We start from the raw sequence: 24,491 nt of genomic DNA on the forward strand, positions 1-24,491 counted from the left end.
AATAAAGCCTTACTAAATTCTGGAAAACTGAAAAGCCATTCTTCCACTGGCAACTTAAAAACAAAACCAATCTCTTACTGAACTTAAATACATAAAACGCACTTAGCCTTGGACCGGGGCAAGTGTGAAACCAACTTAAATTTGCTAACAGATCTCCACTATTCCCTCTGCCAGAATTTGCAAAAAGAAAGTATAATGTTCCCTTTCTCACTTCAATCAAACCCTCAGCTGCTGGCAGGACTGCTAAAGTAAATACTTCTATGGCTTCATTAGCGTCTTAGATTTCTGCCTTTCCCGCCAAAATATGCACAGCGTGAGTCAAATGTCTTGTCTGCTTTTGCACGTTTGGTTCTTGGGGTTGAGGATGACAGCATCAAAATGGGCTTCAGCTCCAGCCACACTTCACTAAAGCCCTTTGTAGTTCAAGAAAGGTAAAGACAAGAATTCTGACAAGGTAGGAAAGCAGGTCATAGCACTCACTTCGCTAAATGTTTCACCAAAATGTCCAGCATCTCTTTGTTCTTTTCTGGGAGTTTGTGGACCAAGAAGTGAACAGCATTGACTCGAGATTCAGGACTCCCACTCTCTAAGGGATATAGAAATAAATATCTCAAAAAAAATTTAAAATAAGATTCACAGAAACACAAGCCTTCCCCCACCCCTGCATGGAAACATACTGCACACATTTCACTTGACCACTTACGCATCTCCAAATACAGCACCACAGAACATATGTGCTTGTTTTCACATGTAATATTGTTCTAGAATTATCAACTTATTTACTTATTTTGAGAACTTATCTTTCAATCCACCTGCAAAAGGATGCCTTTGTTCATCTATTTTTAAATGCTGACAGATGCAGTTACTGTTTTGCTGCATTGGACTCATCTGCTTACAAATACACGGCAAGGTGAGCAGTGATGTTCCTGGGTGCCACAGGGAGGAACTGTACTGCTTTTCACTTCAGCATCATTAACTGATTGTCCTCATGATTAGAATTCAGTTTTGTTGGTACTGAGCACCTAATGATACTGCATTTATGCTGTCTTGCATTGGAAACTGCATGCAGATCCAAATGCTTAGAAAACCTAATGACCTCTGACGACACGGAAGAATGAACATGCAAAAAAACCTATAGAGAATACTGTGACAAAGGTTCTGAATAACAACAGCATCTCTAGTACAGGACAGAAATAAAGATAAGCAAAGAGCTTTTTATTTTTGTCTGTTGCACATTAAATTGAATAATTTTGGTCCCTACAGGTTTCACTGTACACAGATGAAAACGAGAACCTGTAAAGATGAAAATAAACTATCTTCCAACTCCAAGCTGCATTAAATCCCAAAATTACATCTCTGTAGTGGTTCTAATGAGAGGAATGGAAGTATTTCTACTGCCTATAATAATACAAAGTAGTAATAGAATGAAATCCTCACTGAATGACTTTATTCTGAATGCAAAAGAAGTATTGACATGAGGACCACTGATCAGGTCCCATTTTTCTCTAAAGCAATTTTGACTGCTATATGGTATTTCCTATAAAATACCATATTTCTTCAGTGCATATTGCTTCAGACTTTTTTCTCTTTGCATATTGCTGTAGATTTTAGGGCTGTATTTCATTCTTTTGCAGTGAACACTCCTGCACAGATTGCAAGAAAAAAGGCTACCAAAAAGCAAAATGTTTAATTTCTAGTGAGCTACCCAAAACTCTTACAGAAAAATAAGCACTCTTTAAAGTGGAACTATTTTATGTATATGGAAGATCACAAATTGTGATTAAAGAATGGCTAAACAATTTAATTACAAGATACAGTCAAAGCTCATATCTATGCTGATATGTATAAAGAGAACAGAATTGAAGGGAAACTTTTTCATTTTGGCTCCTCTTCCGATAGTTTCAGGGAAAAGGATACTCCATGCTATTTCCAGTGTTGTTTTTTTATAGCCAACATAGGAAACAACGCTGACTACCTATTTTTAAGCATACTGTAACTCAGATCTGCAATGTTGATTAAATTTCCCTCCCCAGAATCAACTCCTTTACTGAGCTGTTTACTACTTATGAACACTGTACTGTCTAAAACATGTAACTTCAACTGAAACATCTCTCTGAAAAAGACAGTAAAATAAAGAAAAATAAAGTGAGAAACTGCTGGCAAAACTTCAGAAGTTGAGAAATTATTTAAACACTTTCCAATACAAACGTGAAGACTCACCACGTGGGTAAGGATGTTGAATTTTGTTTAAGCACTAGCCTGCTAGCATGTGCTTTGGCAATGAATTTCCTGAGCTAATTCTCATTTTGAATTAAGGACCAGAAGAAAACACATTCTGCAGTCCTGGAAAGTCATTATAGCAATCTGAAGATGATAAAGCAATTGTCTCAAAGTTTATTTTAATTTTGCTTTCCACAGTTTGCCAGAAGTGCTACAGGCTGGAAAGAAAATCAGCTAAATATCTGTTTGATACTTCGCCAAAAATTTTCTTACACAGTTTCCCTCCATCTTCTTCCAAAAAAATTTCGTGTACCCTAGATACCATACAACTGAGCTACAAATGCTGTTGTGTCTTCTCCAAGTCTGTATTTGAACTGCCACAGTGTAATCTAGCCTGCTCTTTCCTTTCTTCTAATACATGAGGAACATTCAAGCCAGTCTGCACACACAAAGCTAGAAAGGCATTGAAAACAAGGGTCAGGCAGCTGTGCTTTAAGGACTAAAATGAGCTCAAATTAGTGTACTTCTTTTCCTAAGCTTCATACTCTTCATAAATGGAAGGCAAAAAAATATGCTTATCGTTATACAATTAAGATAATAAGACTAAATGTTTACACTGGCTGTCCAAAACTTTTTCCATAAAAGTAAAAACTGTGCTAGGCAGTCGCATTATATGTGACACACATTAGAACTAAATACTGATTAAAACATATTCTTAAATAATTTATTATTCCTCGTTCCTGTATTTTTACTGGGATGAAGCATTTTTCTGAAATTGCATTTGCAGAGTGCTCCTGAGGTCACAACATCACAACAACAAAAGATTTCTATTTGAACTACAGTCATGTATTTACTGGCAGGAACGATGAATTCTCCATGCAACTCATATGTCATCAGCGGCTCTGGAAGGCTTCTGTAAAACAAGGATGACATAATAAGTTTAACTGTATTTTCTTCTAGATGCATTTACTCTAAGCAGGAAACCTTTTAGCATTCAGTAGCATAATCCTTATACTGGAAGCAACCATTGTTACAAAGGCCCTTGAACTCAATGATTTCTAGAACAAAAGGAAAGCTTGGGATTATCAGGAAAATAAGATTAAATGCATCCATTCACTTTCATGAGTGCAGTGATGCCTCTATCATAAGACACCTTTCCAGTTTTAACACCAAGACTGTACACAAATACTGTGCAATTCGTTCTTCATTAGCACTTTTTAAATGCTAAGAATGACAAGTCAATGCCTTACTGGAAAGACACTAAGGTCTTGACAACAACCCTCACCACCAGAGTTAAAACCATTTATTATACTGACTTCAGTGATGTTCAGATGAAATACTGGGAAATACTGTAGAGGAGAAATACTTCAGTGTGTACATTTTTCCTTCTGTTTTTTTAATACTTTTCTATACTCTTGTAAGACTTGTATCCTTACAATGATTCTGCAGCACTCATTGATAGTGGTTGTAAGAATATTTAATAAAAATAGCAGATTAATAGTACAGTGTTTGTGTTACACTACAAGAGATACACAAAAGCGTGACATTTTATGTTCTTAGGCAATTTAGTAAAATAGCTTTTTCAGAATTGGCAAAGCCATTTGAATAGTGACCATATTTTAAATATTTAAAAATTTTAACACTCAAAATATTATTACTATTGCGCACAGAACATCAGAGCAACGGTCAGAAGGAAAAGAGGAAAATATTAAAAATTTCACAGCCTTCTCCCTTTTCATTCTACCACACAAGCACAAAAAAAAGGAAACAAATTTTAACAATCTTAGTTAACTTTCAGTAACCACACTCAGCAAGTTTAGTAACACCTCAGGTTTCTGAACCTGTGAAATGCTTCTGCATCAGTGAAATGCTTCTGCATCTAACACAGAAGTGTTTGAGGGCTTGTCTCAAATGACTATGAGTATTAATGTTGCTAAAGTATTTTGCTTTCCCCAAGACAAACAAAAAACACAATATTTGCACAAAATGAGCTCCTATTCTAAAATGTAGCAAAACTAACTATTGCAACTTAACACACTCAACCAAAATAAGAATTTAGAGTCTAAAACCCCAAATAAACAAGAGTCAGCCTTACCGCAGATACTGCTTCATAGCACTAGTAATTGTCTTCACTTCCCAATCTACAGAGTTTTCCAGGTCAACTTCATTGCAGGTTTTTGAATCTAGAAAACAACCAGAAAGAGAAAAAAGGCATGAAAAAAGGGAATTCTAAATCAGTATAAGCTACATGAACAGCAACACACTGACTTTCAACACTATGTGTTTTCTCACACGTGCAGAGATGCAACATCCTATTTATTATTATTAGATGATATGAAGAAGACCAAATATCCAAATCTGTTTAAAAATTCCATTTTCATATTTTGTTTTTTAAAACTATTTACTGATGATTTTTTTTCCTTTAATGAAGGATTAAAAATCACCCTCATGTAAGAAGATCTCTATAGCAATTGAAATTTTCACACCTCTAATTAAACAGAGGGATGTTCACAAATACAGAAAGATGTCCAAAAACAGTTTAGGGAAAAAAGACCCTCTAAGAAGAATTTATCTTTCACTCTCTTCTTTTTTATTTAAAGTGATAAATTCTCTCCATAGTTTTGCTTGCAAACCATTGATGAGAACAGCCAAAGTGCAGCTCGACCCTCTGCATTGTATGAAAATCTTTAAGAGGTGCTTCCAAAGTAGGAAAAGGAGTCTTTGCTGAATGTTTGCCTCACTTGATCCATTTCAGCCACTGGACAAGAAATACTTGTTTGCTTGACCATTTGTCAGGTCCACAGAACTCCCACTTTCTTCCAGGTTAGTTGGGAGAGTCTCAGAACAAGACAGACCAAAGCAAAATGGTTTGTCTGATTGACCCATCAGATTGAAGACTTTTTGACAGACAGAAAACAACACAGCACACTAGAATGTTTTGCAAGCAAAAAAAAAAAACAAAAACAAAAAAAAAAAAAAAAAACCACAAAAAACCAAAAACCCTTTTGGCCTCAAAACAGGAAGATAGCTAGCTGACACAAGAAGAGAGCACATGTACATGGCCAGCCTAGCCCACTGTGTTTGCTGAGTTTCCCTGTTATGATTTACTGCTCCGTGTTTCCGTCAGTCACTGCGGCAGCTGACACAGATTACGTGTGGACCCGTTCATACAATTCAGAATTCATTTGTTACTTGGCTTGTCAGACAAACGACAGACACATTTAAAAAATCAAATTAGGATCCCTGATTAAAGGTGCAGTCCTTTTACCGGGACTAAATAATTTTGTTCTAAAAGCTGTGCCAAGCAATTATTTCTGTAACTGAATATTCTCCCTCATTATATCAATTATTTAAATCTCATTTTAAAATACAGGTCAGATAACATTTTCTAGCAAACTGTTACTAGCTAACCACCACCCAAAATACTCCGGATTGTCTCAGATATATGCTTCTTTTTTTCCTCTTTTTAGCATTGCTAGCTGTTTCCATGTTCAAATTCTCTTTTTTGAGAAGAAAATTTGTCTCCAGAATTAATTAAATAAAAGCTGCCATCACATCAGAAGCTACAAAATCTATGGGGGTTTTGTTACTAAACTACTATGTATCCAGTTTTTAAATAGCTGCTTCATAATCATCAACCTCCTTTACATTCAAAGTATGCACTCTGTTCATTGAAAATTGTTGACGAATTTTGGGAGGAAAACAACAGGCATCTGAATTCCAAAGCGAGCCTCTTAAAATAAAAAATAGAAGTTATTGTTGAAACATGTCATTATCTCTTGGAGGAAAAAAAAATAGCCCTGCTATTTTTTTAAAAAATAAACCCTTGGTTTGATTGTAGAAGCCATCAAGATTTAAAGACATTTTCTTCATTTTTGGTTTGGCATTTGCGTTACATCGCTCTGTGCCCTACCACCCAATTGATTTCGCTATTCCTGCTCCATTTTCCCCCTCTACTTCAAACATCCCATTTCAGGAAGAACTGGAACTTCAAACAGATTTTAAGAAAAATTACTCTAGCTGTTTTCATGCTACTTGTTCTTGTAACAGCCACGGTGCACTGAAGAGCAACTTTATGCCTGTAAAACCAACTGGGCATGTTTAAGGAACAGCTTTTGACAGAGCAGCTCTAAATTTTAAGGGGGACAGAGTTTATAAAAACTGTCAAGTTCACTAAAGTTGGTTAGGAGGAGACTCTCTCTGCTTTCATATGCAATATGCCCACAGTAGATGTGCATGTATACTGTAACCTATTGTATATAAAATAAAAAGGAAATCCGTGTCATTGTTTCGAAACCTGCTGGTTTTGGGCGGGGGCAGAAGCACCTGAAAGCTTCCTGCTACATGCAATATCTGGTATTTTTCACACCAGACAGCATCAGAAATCAAACCTGAACTCATCAGCAGGAACTGCAAGTCCTCAGCAGTCCCTTCCCACAGGCAGTGGCCCATCTGAAACCTAATCTATGCAGCGGCTTGTACAAAATCTATGTAACAGCACGTAGGAAATGAGCCACATCAGATCTATACCACAGATAGATCATCGATGAAACAGGAACTGGGCCTGATGCACTTCCAGAACTGAGACTCCTGATGGCTGACAAATCACACTGCAGTGCTTGTAACACATTCCCATAATATTGGAAGTTCTAGCTTTCTATCCCTGTTGACAATGAGGTATCTGGTCAATTTAACATTTTCCCGTAAAAGGTAGAGAGTGTTTTCCTCACCAGATGCCTCCCTTTAAACAGGATCATTGCTGCAAAATAGCACAATATCAGTTACATGGACTAAATTAATTGTAAAACTAACTTTTTTTTAAGTAGAATAGCATATTTGACTGCTAAGCCTTATTTTGCAGAGACTTAGCTACACTAGATTTTTGCATTATAGATGAAAATCTATGCATTCATAGTACTAGGAAAGCATATGTTGGTCTTTTCATACTCTCTTGACTCTCAGTCTACTTTCCAAAATGCTACAGAAAATATTCTGAAAGAGAGACAAAACTACCAAAAAAACCTTTTTTTTTTTAATCCCTGGTTACCATTGGGAAGACTTTTTTCACAGCAGGCCTTTCCAACTGTGAACCTCATGGTCAGTGATAGCTAGCTTAAAATACTTTGAAATCTTATCAAACATTTTAAAATACAGAAAGTTAATATGAGTTTTTTATGATTCTGAAAAATCTTTTATATAAAAAGGTATCTAAGAGTATGCCCAGAGACAAAGGATTAAAGATTAATCAGTCATTTTAAATTCTCTGTACCACTGTATATCAAAAAGGAACCCTCTTTGTTCTCCTCTGAGGACAGACAGATAAAGAGCAGAGCTACGATCACTTTCAACAAATCATCAGAAACAAGCACCTGCTCTCCCCCTAACTTTTTCCTGTTCAGTATTTTGCCTCATCTTGATACCACTGTACTCTTCCTACGTCAAATAAATACACGAAACTCAGGAATGACAAAAAATGTTGCTGATTTTTAAAAGTAACTAAAACCAGATGCTGGAATCCCCAGTAAACTCTTCCAGCTGCTACTGAACCATTGGCAACCTAAGTCTATTTAATTTGGATACCAGTAATGGCAGCAAGGAAAGTCTGCCTGCCAGACCTGTACGCCCAAGCTAAGCCAGCAAGAACGAAACTGAAAAGCGTCTTGTGATATCAAATGCATTTAATCAAGGCTCTCTGAGTGACAGCACATCATTCTTCCCATGGTCAATGGCTAAAGATGGTTATTGCTTACCCAGGCTAACCCCAACACAGATAAACAGCTATGAAAATCTGTTACAGATCAGTCATTTTTATTAAGCCCAGTTCGTATTTCCAAGAAGAGCCTTTTTTCAATAATACTTTTAAGGTTTACTAATGGAGTACTTCAGGGTGCTGTTAATATTGATTAAAGTAAGACATCATAAATTAATATTTAGCAAGGTCATTATGACAGATTGATATGACATGCAGGTCCTCAAGTCTCAAGATGTCTTATCATTTCTGAGGAGACAGGCTGTTTGAAAAAAATAAAGGAAGGAAAAGAAAAAGTCTTACAGGTGGCACTGAACTGACAGCAGCACATAATATAAAAGCGCTTTGTCATTCACATAATGTCTGGGGTAATGAAATGAATTCACTTTCTGGCTTCCTTCAGTTTGCAGTGCCAAAGAACACTGTGTTATCAGCACAGATGGAGCATGCATGGTTCTGGAGAAGAGCCTGGTGCAAACTGCAAACAAGCTTCTTTGCATACCAATGAATCCCTGAGAATCAGACCTTTGCTGTCAAGTGACAGGTTTGGAAGCTCTATAAAAATGAACTAATCCCAGTGGTCTTGTCTGACTGCATGTACTGTCAGTGCTCAGGACAAGAAATGGGGGAACACGGCACATTTTGCAGTCATGGCTACTACTTTGGTGAGAGATATCAGGCAGATGAGGGATTCATCCAGGTGCCAATATTCCTCTCCTTTTCCCTCCCCCAGGGACAGTAGAGTGGCAAGAGAATTCCAGTCACTGGAATTAAAAATGCATCAAAATTTCCAGAAAGAAAAGGGAGAAAAAAAGTTTCTGCAAATTATTTTAGCTAACTGGGTAAAAAAGAGCCTAAGATGTTTAAGTTTACAAAACCAAATTCTTTCTCCATCTGTCTCCTGCCTCGACACACAGTTATTATTAATGCATATATCATATCCCTCCTCTTAAACCAATTAGCTCTTTAACAGTAGGCTTAAATTCACTGTCTTATTTTGCACAGTGATTAACTGAAGACACATGGGCATGTACACTTGTATATCCTAGACAAGGGAGAAGGAAGGTAGAAACTTCAAACAATGAAGCAACCACCTTCAAACTTTCCTGACTTTGGTATTTTGCATTCTCTGATCAGATCCTTCAATTTGGGCTGCTTTAATTCCACTTCCATCAACCTTGCACAAAGCACATTCTTTGCTCCTAGATGTCTCATAGCAGTTCATAATTTATTCATACCAACTAATCCAGGTCTTTCGAAAGTAGGGAAACTTACAATGACTTGGTGATTATTTGCGTGGACTAGACCAAACTACTGGCAGGTGCAATAAAAAGTAAATATTGACAGTAAAACAATATGAAATAAAATATTGAAAAAAATATTTGTAAAATAGAGGCATACCCATCAACAAACTCAGAAGTCTCTGGACCTTTGAACTCACCCCCACAACTCTGTACAGTCCTTGGTCATTTATACCTATTATGTGGGAGAAAGAGAGAGGAAAAAAAAAAAAAAAAGACATGAGATCAACCACAGTCATATTCAGCACTAAAATTTTTGCCTCAGGCAACAAATTTTCTTCAAAGACAGAGAGACAACACAGTATTAACAGTCTCGAGAACAACATTGTAAATGAAGTATTACAAGAATCCTTTTGTTACTCTGTTTTTAAAGTAAGTTCATGTTGTATTTTGATAAAGACTTCATGTCTCTCAATTTCACTTCTGAAATTGAGAGAAGAAGCAAACAGGAACAAAGCTTTGCTTTAAAATAAATAAATAAACAAGCCACAGTCTAATTTCAATTTTTTTAAACTGCATTTTGGGTACATTGACAGCCACATTCTAATAATGCAAGAACTGAACCAACAAATGCTAAATTGAGATTTCTTCAATAACTTTAATATTTCTTTTCCCTCCTCCCAGTATGTGGTGACTAAAACACTTTGGATGAAGAAAAACTCACGCCTATTCCCAGTCCTCAAACCCAGTACTTTTTCAAGTTTAAATATGCTTTCCATTTAAGATACAAGGCTTCCTTCCAACTCACTGTGGTCCACATTGGAGTTACATCCAGAGGCACCACCAAAAGCTACTGAACAGTTTTGCTTGAGGAGCCATAACCAGCACAGTAATTTCAGTCCCCTGCTCCCATTCTCTATGGACACTGGACCACTTTCCTGGCATTCCTCTGTGCTCTTCCATCATCTCATATACATTCACTTCTCTACCTCTTTTTTTCCCCTGCTTTTTCTTTCCATTTCATTACCCAGTTTTATCCCCAGGGAAGTAAAATTATGAATATAAATAGAAGAAAAAGGGGAGGGAGAGAAGGGGCAGGGAAGAAAAAGGGCAAAATAAGATAGTCGTTGTCCGCTGCATTGTTTCAGAGCTCAGACAGTGGGAGATAAAATACTACAGCACCCAGATGTTTGAGAGGCCTCATAATAAGCAGCCATCTACAAACACAATCTACCTTCATAATCACACTGGCCTGAAGAGTAGAAAGGCCACAAAATACCTGTGTTTCTTCTCCAAGGAAATCTTTTCAACTAACAGATTATGTGGTATTCTTATTCAAAATATCCTTCAACAAAGGAAGAATTGTGGAGAATTCCCAGCTTCAATACCAAGCTGTTCCAACACGGAGAAGGAAAATTAAAACCAGTCATGAGAGAAAAAAGTTTCTTCCCAAATAAATATTAGATGAAGTATGTAAAAATCATTAGCCTTTTAATGAATTACTGTCAGACAGAGCCATAATACACAGCAATAATTCTCAGTATGGTGGAGAGAACTTGGCATTTTCTACCTCCTCCTCCTCCTGCCTAGCCTTGCTGCACCTTTTCTCTCTTCTCTGACGCCTTCCTCTTCTTCAAACAGTCTGCAGCCTTCTCGGCCCCCCCAGATTCTTGAGCCTGCTGAACTCCAGCACTGCTCCTTCCTCTGTCCCAGCAGGGAGGTGCCAGGCTGTGGCTACAGCTGCTCCTTCCCTTGTTTGCTCCACCTGGGCCAAACTGGCCTTTTCCTCCCCAGGATGCAGCCACTGCTGGAATGGTACTGAGCCTTAAGCTAACGCCAGGTTCAGAGCTGGCTCAAACCCACAGAATAAGCCAAATCTCCTTTATTTTATCTGTACTCATCAAAACACACAACTCCAGAGTATGCTTGCAGTTCAGCTATGCACAAAAAACCAAACTTCAAACAAACAACACCAGATATGAGGCCTCAACACTGTTCTTCTCAAAATAAGAAGTTATCAACACAACCAAGTAAGTTTTCCAATGATCCTTAGAACAAGTATGATAGCATGCTATGCACCACTTGGAGGCACTAAAAAAAAACCCTCAACAGTATAGTCCTTGGTACACTCCAAACAAGAATGAATTACAAATCTGTCCTGAGAGCAGCAAATACTTTTTGCTTTAAAATTCTCACACGTGTCCAGGAAAATTTTGGTACCAAACCAACACCAAGCTTCGCCAAAATGCATCACACTTTTTTAATACGTCTTCTGCTACTTTTAGTAACACAGAACAAGCCTTCTGCATCATATGCAAGATGCTAAAAAGCTGAAGAAATACTGTCACACTCAGCTTTTGCTTATCTCAGAAGTTGATTTGTGACTTCCTGTGTTTCTAATATTAAAACGAGGGGGAACCAACTGCACTGACCCCAAACACGCATTTATGGGCTTAGAAATAATCAAGGTCAAACCACAAAACCTACTGCTCAGTATTAAACAGACATGATAATGCAGAAGTCTCTGAAAAATGGCAGTATTGAAACCATGACAATCCTCCAGCAATAATCATGAGTCTGTGATAGAGATTTTCAGATAATTGATCAGTTTCAAATTCATCAACCTGGAAAAAGCACAGCTAATTGCTTGCAGACATCAAGGAGTGCAAGAGAGGCATTAATATTTCAACACAGTTTTCGATGATACCTTTAACTATACTTTCAAAGCATGTTTTATTTAAAATACACAAACCTGGTTTGAAACAGTCCTATTTCTGATTTTAATCTACACGTTTCAGATCTTCAGCACATCCAACACTGATGATGCTTGGCATTTACAGAACACAATTGACAGGATGACTCATTGCAAGGAATAGCTCACCACTGCCTGAAACGCTGAAGGGTTCCGCCGCTGCGTCTGCCGGCTCAGGCACTATTGGCAACCTGGAGCAGTAGAGCCCTGCAGCACAACTTCCTTCATATTTACATCAGCTCAAGATGTTTGGCTGCCTGATACCAGAATTTGGCACAGGTACACAGTTTGTGAAGCAGGCTTAGAAATACAAGGCATTGAAAGCAAGATAGTAATTTATACTATTGTAAGCAAGTAGGCAAGTTTACTTTGCGACTGGCATTGCACATGAGATGTGCATTATAGCTGCAAATACAATTTTTATACCAAAATCCATGCCACAGAGACAGCCACACGAGTGACACTCTAAATTCAAGGTAATGACAGAGGGGTTTTTGTCACTTGCAAAGGTTTTCTCCTCACCATGTACTTCCTGCCTGAGGAGCAGCCGGCCTGGACACGCAGCTCAATGCTGCCATCTCTCTCTGCAGCTCAGATTGGCAGCCCCTAAGCTCCAGACAAACACTGCTCTGGCAAACTTTACCCATCACATCCCCTCAGAAGGTACAACCAACTACTTGCCCACAAAAACATGCACAGAGCCTTTACTAGTGGAGCAAGCAGCTCTTTGATGCTTCCATAAACATCTACTCCGTTCTATTATTCTCAGTAGAGAATAATAAATGAAATACTCCAAAGAGAATCCCAAAATGCTCTCTCCAAGACAAAACACAGGTGCACATCCAACCAGCACGGTGCTCAGTATGTGAGAGATGGGATGCACATCCTGATGCCTCAGCATTTCCTACCAGGTAAAGCACAGCAAATCCCTTGTAAGGCAATGCTGAATCAGAAGCTCACATGCATTTTAACCAAGATACTGATTTTTGTGCTTCTGCTCATTCAGAACAAATAATTCCCTTCTTGGCTTTATAGAAGGGAGCATAACTGAGAAAAAAATTATCCAGCCATTGACAAGTTTATGTTCAATATCTCTCTTATGCTCTTCTCTCTCTGAATACCAGACTACTTCTGCTGTGACATGACAAGACTATTCTCAGTTTCCACCCACACTAGACTGTCCTCTCTTTCCACCCACGCCAACCTCACACCCATTATGATTAAAAGAGATAAAAACATGGCACACAAGCACCATCTCTGAAGAAGCATCTGTCCTGTTTTCTTCTGCTGAATATAACTTGCTTTTGATGTGTTATCATTAAAGTAAAATAACCAAGTAAAAACTGTTTCCAAGAAAAAGTACAGGTAGAAAATTCTACAGCTTGAGAGATGGATTTTTTTCATCATACAACTATTTGTCCAAACTCTTTTGAGACAAAAAACTGAATGCTCTCCTAGCCCTTCATTTGTTTAGCTCAGCAAAAGTTCCTTTAGAGGGTTTTTTTGTTTTGTTTTGTTGTTTTTTTTTTTTTTAAATGCAGTTGATGTTAAGTTCAGAATCAGAAAACAGAAATTCATCAACGATTGCTTGAAGTGTAATGGACAAAACAAGCGTATTGAAACTAAGTGGATTGTTGATTTCCTGGTAGGTAGTACCTCACCTAAACATATTCTTGGAACCCCAGGATAAGAAATATTCATTGAAAGCTGATTTATTTTCTTTCTTGAGTACTCTCCAAAACAAAATAAATAGACGTAAGTCTTTTTCATTGGTAGTAATTACCAGAAAGCAGTCTATTGACTGCACATCTTACAAAGCCTGTGTACAAGGGGCAGCAAAACTGCAAAGTCTCCACAGACTTGGGAAGCTTTAATTCCTTCCCAAGTATGTTTCAGGGCAGATCCCACTATGGGGAGACATGCTGCTAACTCATGAAAGCTCATCATTTGTCTCGAGCAAGAGAATTACACAAACACTTTGCACCTTCTTACATGCCCCTAAATCAAAGTAAAAAGGACAGTGAATTTAAACCTCCTTTCAGTTTAACCTGTCCACCCACAGCCCTGAGGGAAAGGAAAAATGGCAACAAAAATCATTTTTCTAAATAGTCCTTTTGTGAAGAAAGTGTTTACATTTTTTCCACAGCTGTGTTCTGTTTCACTTTTCTTGTAGGGTATCAGAAAAAGAAAAAAAAAATAACCAACCCACTACTTGAAGAAAACGATTTGAACACATTTATAAATAACAAACCAAAATATAGTATACTCCACACTGCTTATAGTAAGGAGAATTCATGAGGTATTGTAAGGTAGCCTGTAACTGTATTACAGGCCAAAACTAGTCTTTCATTATATGAGCACATGCTACCCTTTTTATTAAATCTGCCTTATTCACTGTAAGGACAAGATCCAGACTATATTGAGACAGGGCTTCACAGTGCAGACAACTTATCTGTAGGATGCCAGCTTTATCTGCAATATTTCCCAGCTCAAATATTCAGATTGTAAATGCCAGTAACTGAAATTTTAAAAGGATGAGACAGGCAAATTTATCTGAAAAATATTCAAAAGAACAGAATGAACAAAAATAAGCCCAGATAGAATATGGCCTCATCTGGAATAACATCTTTAATGCATTGAACAGGACTGATACAAAAAGGTCTAAGAAAAAAAGGATTTCAGATACTTCTTGCTGTTTAAATGCAAAATTCTAAGTATCACAAAGGCTGCCTGTGTTCCTAATAATATTGTATAATAAGTCTATAGATGGAAGACACTTTTTCAGTAAGATGCTGCATCGACAGCAAGCATGAACCTGCTCTTTTGTTCATCTTACTTCAGCTGGACTGTGATACACAAAGATATAAGTATTATTCCCTGTGCAATGCCAGACCTCTATAAAAAGATACAATTCCTGAAAAAATTCTAAGCATCCCCTTTGGGAGTAGGAAGGAAAGTCAACAATTTAGGAGAAAACCAAAATGCACATAGAGAAATTACAATATCTCTTAACAAACTGAAAAATATACTGTCCCTTACCTACTTTCATGCCTTCCTCTCTGTCTTTTAAAAACCACAGCCAAACAAGCTGGTTCTCCACACAATGCCATATACAACGCAGTGAGCCTCAGAGTGTCTGGTCACCACACACCTCAGCAAAGCCTCTCCAAAATCAATCCCAAATACTGAATATTGTCTGCACACTGACCTCTCCTCCATCTCCAGTTCTGGAAGTACAACAATGAGTATATGCAACAATAAATCCTAACAGCATCTTTGTCCCTGGGATGTTACTAACTCCACCAAAAGTACTTCAACACTCTTTGTTAATCACCTGCCTGCTCAGCTCCTGTTCCTCTGCCTTAAGAGACTGAACAGAAACGAAATACTGAAATAAATTACTCTCCTACAGCAAAGCAAAAGTGCAGGCACTGCCTACAACACACAGGTTTCCCTTAGCTATGGTTCAAAAAACGTGCCTCTCTTTGTCAAGAGAGGTGCTATTCCCCATTTGTGAGCACTTCTGACAAACGCATTTCTTGAAAGAAAGCCACGCACTAAAGGATGGGATCGGACTGACTCCTGTCTTGGTCAGTGTAATCAGTGAAATGTCTTCCATGGTAAAGTCTTTTCCAGAGACCTACAGGAGACTTTACCACACAAGCCTTCTTCACAGAGCAGACCAGCTGCTTCATCCTCTTCTCAAAGAGGCTGGGTTGATCATTACCTCGTGTTTCAACAGCACTGATGCACTTTTTGATGATGGTGAACCCTATCTTATCCAACTGTGCACCTACAAAAAAAAATAAAAAGGGTTGATCATTTAAAGCACCATTGCAATTATGTCTTTCACTGAAAAAAAGGCTGGACTTAATCATAAAGCTGGTACTTCTGAGGCAAAACTAAATATTCTGAAATTGGTAGAGTACATCACTTTTTATAGAGAAATTCTGCTTTTCTCCTTCACAAGCATGCCTAGCCAAAGTAAAGGCTTGTTCTGGTGATAGTGGCTTCAGTGAATCTGTTCACAGCAGCATCCTTTGAAGAATGGGATCTCTGATTAGTTACACATGTTGGCAGATGCAAGATAGAATTTAACAGTACTTACTGCAACATCGACAACATCTGAGAGAGTTCACCAAATGGGACAAGGAAGTACTTATGATGAAAAAACATAATTATCAACAGCAGGGCTTTTACTGAGTCCTACCCTCAGCCAAAGAAATTCCCACACTAAAGATACAGGACACATGTATATCATTTCACAGCAGTTAATGATCTGAGTACATGAAAGCAGATGCATGAACAGGACAACAGCTGAGCTCCAGCATTCCTTTGTTGTTCCTATCTTACTGTTTTTCTTCACAGCAAAACTTCATTTAAATGCTTATGTTGCAAAACTGCCCTTCCCCCAAACATCTGGCCTTCTTGCTCCTGGGGACCTGGTCTTGCACCATGGAAAGACAAATCTGAGGAAAAATTTCTATTAACAACAGGATTCAGCTTTAATCAGCAGTTTCAAGTTTTTAAAAAAACAAGCAAAAATTGCCTCATAATCTAAGGATACCTTTTTTCACACTCATACTTTGCCAACAGAAGAAATTTAATGCTGTCTAAAGAACGCCATCTCTTCTACTTCCATATTTTGGTTCATATTTTAAATGCACAAATTCAAGATAGCTTTTTTGCTATCTTAACATTCAGCTGCAACTGCTTTTAAAACCATACCTACACATTCTAACAAAAAGGCACACACAGTCTGCATTAAGAAATTGTGATGCATTTACATACAAATTCATCCTTGAATCAATTTCAGGCATGAAGTAAATAGGCAAAAAAAAAAAAAATCAGAATGTTTCTACAGCTGATGTCCAGTCCTACAGTTCTTATGTATGTACTGAGTCAGTGTGAAAACCCATTAATTACAAAATCCACAAGTAATATTCAAAGCTCAAGATTTAAAAGTAAAATAATTAAGCTGAATCCATAGGGGGGGGAAAAAACAACAGCAAAACCAACAAATTGCCATTGCCTTTCTCAATTATAAAATATTAACAAAATCAGCCTTAATGCTAATTCAAATACTTACTTCCCTCTTGTTTTGCATTCGCTCTATTCAAGTTGATGAGCAGCTAACACAGAAACAGTAAAAAAGACATAAATTATTTTAAAGACTTCCATGAAACCAGATAATAACATACTCTCAATCTAATGCTCAGTAGGCACAAATACAGTTATTTACAGCCAGAACATAGCACCAGCAGCAGCTCCAACATTAGGACCAGAGGTCTGTGCCCCCTCAGAACAATGTCAGTACAACCACTGAAAATAACTGGGATTTGTGTATTCCATGTTCCTACATTTCTTTGCAGGTTCAATTCCCACAGTTTCAAGGTTATTCAAATTATTAAGAATGTGATGGTTCCTGGTACTTATGTCCCAGTTTGGCTTTCCCAGAAGCTGTAAATTTATTGGGGAGTCCAGCTCAGCCAACATGTTATGGTAATAAACATCTCTGCAAATGAAACCAGGTCAGTGTAACAATGAGGTCAGTCAAACCTATAACTACTGGGGCAGACACATGATTGTATCATTGTCTAAAAAAACCCACTATTTCTGGCCCACAAGACAAATATATTTATCACTGTAAGAATAATAGTGCGTTTCAATTCAACATTTTAGACCTGTTTCCTGATGCGAGGCAGAAATTAAGCAAATTCATGTACAATCTCAGTCCCATTGACAAGAACTTTTTTGATCTGGTGTTAAAAATTGAAATAATAATACCATGTAACTCACTCATGCAGGTCTTGCCACTGGAATGCAGCATGTCAGCATAAGACTAAGTGAACGTGCTTATACTAGACATTTTCTACAACACCAATATTATTATTGGGATGGGAAACCATTTATAAAAATCAATGCTGTCATTACAATGACAAATTCTCATATCAGCATTAGCAGATATCTACACTGAGCTTTACCAAGTTACTCATCTCTCCTGAGTTTTCTTTCACTTTTATCCATTTTTCATTCAATCTATCATTTTGCAAACTACATAAACCCAGTTTATAAAAGTATAAATGGGATCAGAAAGCAGAGGGTGAAAGAATTCCCCATCACACTATAAAAGAATATTTTAAAAATTATGCTTACAGCTTCTTTTCCATCCAAGGCTTCCATCCACAGCTTCCTGTCTTCCTCAGAAAACGCCTGCATGGTCACAGGAACCCCAGGCCTGCAAAGGCACCAAAAACATAAAGTAATTGCACTCATCAGCAACTAAAAAATACCTGTCAAATTCTATTTCCAACTACAAGCAAAAGCCCATTGTCCTAAAAGTCAGGGTTCATTTTCTTTTGCTTAATAACTGAACACTGCTGATCTTAAAAATAACAGGTATAGAAGTGATACAAACAATAAGAAACAGGGAGAACAGGGAAGAAAAAGAAGGAATGTAATCTGCACACTATTTATTTGAAATAGCTCATTGTTGATCACCTGCTGACTCCAACACTTGTTGGAGTTACTGAATTTTGTGAATTGTAAATAAACTTGGACCTGCATTGTTGGTAGATGAAAAATGGCATTTGTTAAGTAAATATATAATTTTCATCTTTAAAGCAGGAACAATGATCATGGCTTGCAAGTAAATAGCTTTATGAAAACAAACATCTTACTTCAGTAGAAAACCGAAAACCAAACCATTTAGTTCTTTTCACTAAATTACAATTGTCAAGGTATCAGAGTATCAACCTAGAAGCAATACATCAAACTTAGTATATGCTGCATGAAATATCATGTATTTGTCTTCAAAATAAAGTCAAAGGAAATAAAACCTTCCCTCATTGTCGTACATTGGAAAAAAATTAAAATCTAGGTAGTATTTCAGAAGCATAATGCTTTTTATCAATAAAATAACTTTTTTCCTATCCTAAAAGACATCTGCTCTTCTCCTTAAGATTAAAATTTCTCTACATTTACCATTAATCCTTCAAGTAAACCTAGTGAAACTAGTCCATTTACCACTAGTTATCTTCAAGTAAACAAGATGGAGTACTAGAAACAGAAAAAGTATCACTTCGCAGAGATTTAACCAGAATCTTAGCACCCTCAGAGCCATGAATATCAGAATTTCAAGAAAAAACAACCATCTCAGCCTTCCTTTTGAAAGAAAAGATATGCAAATTTTCAGCCAGCTCCAAGTTATGCTTAAGTCACACACAAGGCCAAATGCTTGCCACTTAAAAGTCTCCCCTAAAATTTTACAATCTTGCTTCCTTTCCAAAGCACCAAAGAAAACTCCATGCCCAGCTGTCAATCCCTGTGTTATTTTTTTGCTTGGACAAGCTGAGGGATACGTGTGCCCTGAACTGATACCAAGGAAACAAGCTAATGGCCTGCAGCACAGAACTAATCTCCATGGGAACATCTCAGTACTACACACACATATATTATTAAAAGAAAAATGTCTGATATCAAGGTCACAGTGCATCAAATTGTGTCCATTATATCAAGAGAGAAAGATGAACTAGATTTTTTCCCCCTTTTACCCGAGAAGAGAATGAAAAAGTGTTTTGCAGGAGCAAGGAAACCCTGCTCTCCATCCACCTCTGTATAAACTCCAGACACTCCACTGTGCAGATGACACACAGAGGCGGACAGACTGACATTTCTCACACCACTTTTTTCAGACTCAGTTTGGAATCTGTTATCCCTACTGACCAATCAATACACTGACCCAAGAGGAGCTGGTCAATCTTTATATTTAAAGTATAAATCTTTACTGCCTTCTGTACTATTGGGACACAGTGTTTGAATAGTTAAACCACATTCTTCTCAATTAAAAAATGCAAGTTCAAACCATACTGTGGAATGATGACAAACATCACCTAAGCTGTAAATGACCATCTTGCCATCTGCCTAGAATGGGCCAGAAGTTTTCTGATGCAGTGGGAGTTTCACATCCCTTTACCCATGGCTCATAGGAATGAACAGGCCAGTCTGACTGGTCACACAAGCTCAGCATAGAGACTCTGATTAAAGTCTGAGTACATAATCACAGACATATCTGCAGACCATTAGCAATCACAGGACAAGGGGGGGCCTGACAGCACTGGCCCTGCTGCTGTTGAAGGGAAAAACACTAAGAATCTGATGCAAAAAACAACCCCAAAAGCCTATAAAACTTGAAGACCTACTATATTATAAATTAGCATGTAATTAACTGGTATAAGTAAGGAGCAAACATAAGAGATTAAAAGCAGCTCAGAGGGGGTGGATGGAAAAACTAATTAATACCTAGCATTTAACTACAGACATGATCAATTTCTGCATCAAAATAATGTAGCATTACTACAGCCATATTTATTTGGAGTACTTTATTAAGTTGGATACTCTCACCTTCATAAATGAAGGAAAACTGAAATGCTGTTGAAAGACAACATTTATTAAATTTTGAGATCCTTTAGAGAAAAAGATTACCAAGTCTTTAGAAACAGAGCAACAGTGGTGCTTCAAAAAGACAGTCACAACAACGTTCAAGGTCCAGAGGATGATTATACCAGGCAAAAAAAGCCTCAAAATCCCAGTAACTTTATTTGAATCTGAAAATCCACCATACCTCCTCAGCAACTCATCATTTTGGAAAGCAGAACTGTGATACAACGTGGTAATGCCTATATACATTATTACTGCAGTCTTTCACTGTAGCTGTATGTACTTCAATTCAAGCCATGTTTCTTCACTATGATAACAACTCTTTATAGCTCCTTTTAACTTTGGGCTTTTCTTTAATGTGAGCTCAGGCAATGTCTGCATTTCAGTTTGGCTGCTCTCTGCTTCTGCTACACACATCTGAAGTAAAAACCAGTGAGCCATGGCAGTGCTTGCCTGCTCCTCCAGTGATCATCCCCATTGGAACTCTGCCCAAGGATTGAAGAAATCAGAAGAAAACGCAACAGTAATCCTGCAGTAGTTTTAACTACTGCTTAAAAAGAGCTCTTCCTAGTGTGATTCACAAGCTTACCTGTCTGAAGCTTCCAAGTCAAAACAGAATCGTCTGTCTATTGTATCTGTATTTCTTTTGGTACAATATGTAAGGACAAAGAGTTCTGCATCACCCTGTGAAAAGGAAATTTTTATAAGCTTGACCCAGTTTTCATAAGTTTTTATAAGCTCCAGTAAGCCAGATGTACAAGGCAAGTAAGGTAAATTTATATTAAATGACAAAAGCTATACTGAAAACTGACACTTGCAAAAGAATTCGCCCATGTTTGCAGTTCACTTTTGTACACAATAACATAAATTCTAAGGTCTTTTCTGGGACATAAATCTAAAAATATTGAGTCTGTTTTAGCTGGTATTTTACAGAATGACTCAGTACCACAATAAGTTAAACTAACAAAAATATTTTGCACTGGTTACAGTATAAACACACAAAGAGACTTTTCCCATTTTATGTCAGCCACAGTGATTTCCACAGTAAAGGCCATACTAAAGGCTACACTAACTAGAACAAAGAAGTGTTCTTTACTATCTGAAATACATCTTACAGAACCAACTATTTCTTTCTTCCAGGCCAACACCAGGACCTTATTTTACCCAGGAATCACACAAACTCATCTGTGAATGCTGCCTGAGTTGTATATCAGATTAAATCAGGATTAACTGCACATTTCAATTATTTCTTGTCTTGTTTAGCATCAGCATCTCCAGACACAGAAGGCTGTCACTGAAGGAGTAACTGCAAGGGTTTCCAAATGGGAGATCTTTTAATACAGCAGGAATGGCTTCATAGGTGGTTTAGAATGCTGAATGCTCAAACACACACACTATAGAATATACTAAAATAGCTTATTACCATTAGAGTATATTAGGATAAAAAAATCCATAGAAGTACTGAAGTGATTAAGGAAACCAAATACCACTGATTTTCAGTACATGAGGTTTTCCAAAGCTTTTGAAAGATTCTTCCAAATTCAATATATTTGTAAAATTTATAATGACTTGAAAAATTCCAATGATTTTCTAACCAAATTTGAAGACAGGGCAGGGTGCTGCATTTACAGGCATATTGACTCAAGCCATAGTTTCCAGATTCAGATATCCTTTTTTCTGGCAACAAAATGCATTTTATCCCTATCAATACATTCATTTAATGTGTCATCTTTAATGGTAATGAGTGCCATCAGTTCCCAACTATTTCGGTAGAAATAAAGCCATTTAAAGATAAACAAAGTCATGAGTCTTGAATATTTCAGATGCTTTTAAAGATACCTGAAATTACATTCAGTTTTCAGTACAAATCATATTCCAACAAAAATCCACTTTTCTAGTCCCACTTCTAGTATTTAAATCTCCAAAAGAGAAGTCTAACTGAATCATTTAATAAAGAAATTTCTAGGTCTGTTATATTTTCCTGATTTATCCTTTAGCAAGTATAAGGTCTCATGGATAAACAGGATTCTAAATGATGAAACATTGCATGTTGTCAGTGCCAGGTCCTCTGGTCTTCTGAAAGGAAGCATTGAAAAGTCTAGAGAATTCTTATCTATTAATCCATCCACTACTTTAGGTTAATGTCCTTCAAAAACAGACTGAATTGCACGAGGAAAGATGAAAGAAAGGGCCAAGGAGAGCAGAGGGGGAAGGTACTTGACATATTTTATCTGACTCTCTGATCTTAATACAGAACAAGTGTAAGAGTAGAAAATATAAAATACATACAAGTTTCCCTCCTGATCTGTGTTCAAATGGAATCATGGAGAACTTCTTTGTCTCTTTCCTGTACATGCAATAGTGCTTCACCCAACTGGAACCAAAGGGAGCAGGCCCTACATAACACAAAAGCAAAACATAGTATGCGCTTCTTCCAGTTTCTGCATTTTCTTCTCCTGATTTCTAAAATGATACTTAAGAGCCCTACTTAATTCCTAATAAGGCAGTATATAAAGGAAAGGTTCAAATTAAGAATATTATATATCATACAAATGGTAACCACTGCTTATTATTCAAAAAAAATGACGTATGTTGTATTACTTCACTCTTATGCTTAATGACAAATGGAAAGAATTATTAATGCATTCTTCTCTTGCCACGACAGACAAAATAACTTTTCCCTATAAAGCAAATGCCCCCTTGAGACTTTATTTAGCAGAACACAGAAAGCTAGATGTACACCTGGTAACTTGTGCTAAATAACCACAGATTATCACACCTCTGTTGCAAGTTCTAAACAATCTCCTGATTAAGGTCTGATCACAACTTCTGACATCAGAACTCTCTCCTATTAATCAGTGTATACCCTATACAGAATACACTTACTTTAGAGCCCAACTTACTGCAAATAGTATTGGTGAAATTTGCACCATAATGCTAACTGTTCAAACTTGGATTCTGACCCTTGGTATTTCCTCATTTTTATTACCTTACTTTTCCTACAGAATAGGTCTGCAAGTAAATCTTCTCACTCTATAAGGGCAAAAATATGATTTATGCAAAATGTCAAAAAATAAATAATAAATTACAATAAATTGTCATTCCTTGAGCAACAAGAGCTCTGCATCTTGTTTGGCTTTTTTACTAGTGTGAGAAAGATTTATAATTGTTTGAAGTGTTGACAGGATATGATTTATGCGACATGCACCTTCACAGCAAGAATTTTAACACCAGCTACCTAACATATAGCCTGCTTTTTCTGACCCTATCATCACAATTAGGTAATGAAAGTGTATCAATGAATCAAGTAAATGACACTCAATTTCATCGTACTCAACAAGCCAAATTTTCAGAGGCTAATTTGACAACTCATGTTGCTGGCTGACAACAAATGTTTGACAGTTCTAGGGCAGGTCATTAGTAAGGGATTAAAAATAAGATGAAATCCATTCTTTGGTCAAACAAAATTTGCCTGAATTCAGTCACTCTTACTAAAAACTGACACATTTTCAGCTCCATATTCTTTTTATGAGCCACAGTAACAATGCTGTTGAAAACTCTGGAAATATACTCAGATGACTCTTTAATCAACTGTAAATTCTTTGCATCTTCCTGTTACCTGTAGAGATAAGACTTGCCCATATGCCAAATATGGATATTGTGGAATAAAAAATACACCTTACTTTTTTCCTGTACATAGAGGTAGCCTTCCATCGTGAAGTGATTCGCTCTTTTATGTTCCTGAGGATTCCTTCTGATCTTGTTCATGAGCTCCTCTACCTCTGACCTTGTTCCTTCAAAACGATTTCGTGTCTAAAAGGAGACAACAAAAATCCCTTTGTAATGAGAGTGGAAGAAAGACTTGCTCTTCCTGGCTGACAGGAATCACATACTGGGTTTACACAGCAAGGTTTTGGTGGTGGGGGGCTACAGAGGGGGCCTCTGTGAGAAGGTGACAGAAGCTTCCTCCGTGTCCCATGGAGCCAGTGCCAGACAGTTCCAACACAGACCAGCCACTGGCCAAGGCTGAGCCCATCAGTGACCACAGCAGAGCCTCTGGGATAATGTATTTGAGAGAAAACCTCGCCAA

At 37.3% G+C, this 24,491-nt stretch overlaps 1 protein-coding gene across 1 annotated transcript in view; it reads right to left on the reverse strand.

Moving 5' to 3' along the window:
• ARHGAP10 (Rho GTPase activating protein 10) overlaps positions 1 to 24,491 on the reverse strand; it is a 138,395-nt gene that overhangs the window by 49,373 nt on the left and 64,531 nt on the right. The window contains exons 8-17 of the mRNA XM_066318066.1: positions 24,085 to 24,214; positions 22,691 to 22,797; positions 20,991 to 21,085; positions 18,119 to 18,200; positions 17,052 to 17,094; positions 15,690 to 15,755; positions 9,371 to 9,445; positions 4,316 to 4,403; positions 3,075 to 3,133; positions 481 to 586 (exon numbers count right to left, since the gene is read on the reverse strand). Coding sequence (XP_066174163.1) covers positions 481 to 586; positions 3,075 to 3,133; positions 4,316 to 4,403; positions 9,371 to 9,445; positions 15,690 to 15,755; positions 17,052 to 17,094; positions 18,119 to 18,200; positions 20,991 to 21,085; positions 22,691 to 22,797; positions 24,085 to 24,214 — 851 coding nt within the window. The remainder of the gene's footprint in view (positions 1 to 480; positions 587 to 3,074; positions 3,134 to 4,315; positions 4,404 to 9,370; positions 9,446 to 15,689; positions 15,756 to 17,051; positions 17,095 to 18,118; positions 18,201 to 20,990; positions 21,086 to 22,690; positions 22,798 to 24,084; positions 24,215 to 24,491) is intronic.

Source organism: Sylvia atricapilla, chromosome 4, assembly GCF_009819655.1.
Source record: "Sylvia atricapilla isolate bSylAtr1 chromosome 4, bSylAtr1.pri, whole genome shotgun sequence".
In the NCBI taxonomy this organism is placed as follows: Eukaryota; Metazoa; Chordata; class Aves; order Passeriformes; family Sylviidae; genus Sylvia; species Sylvia atricapilla.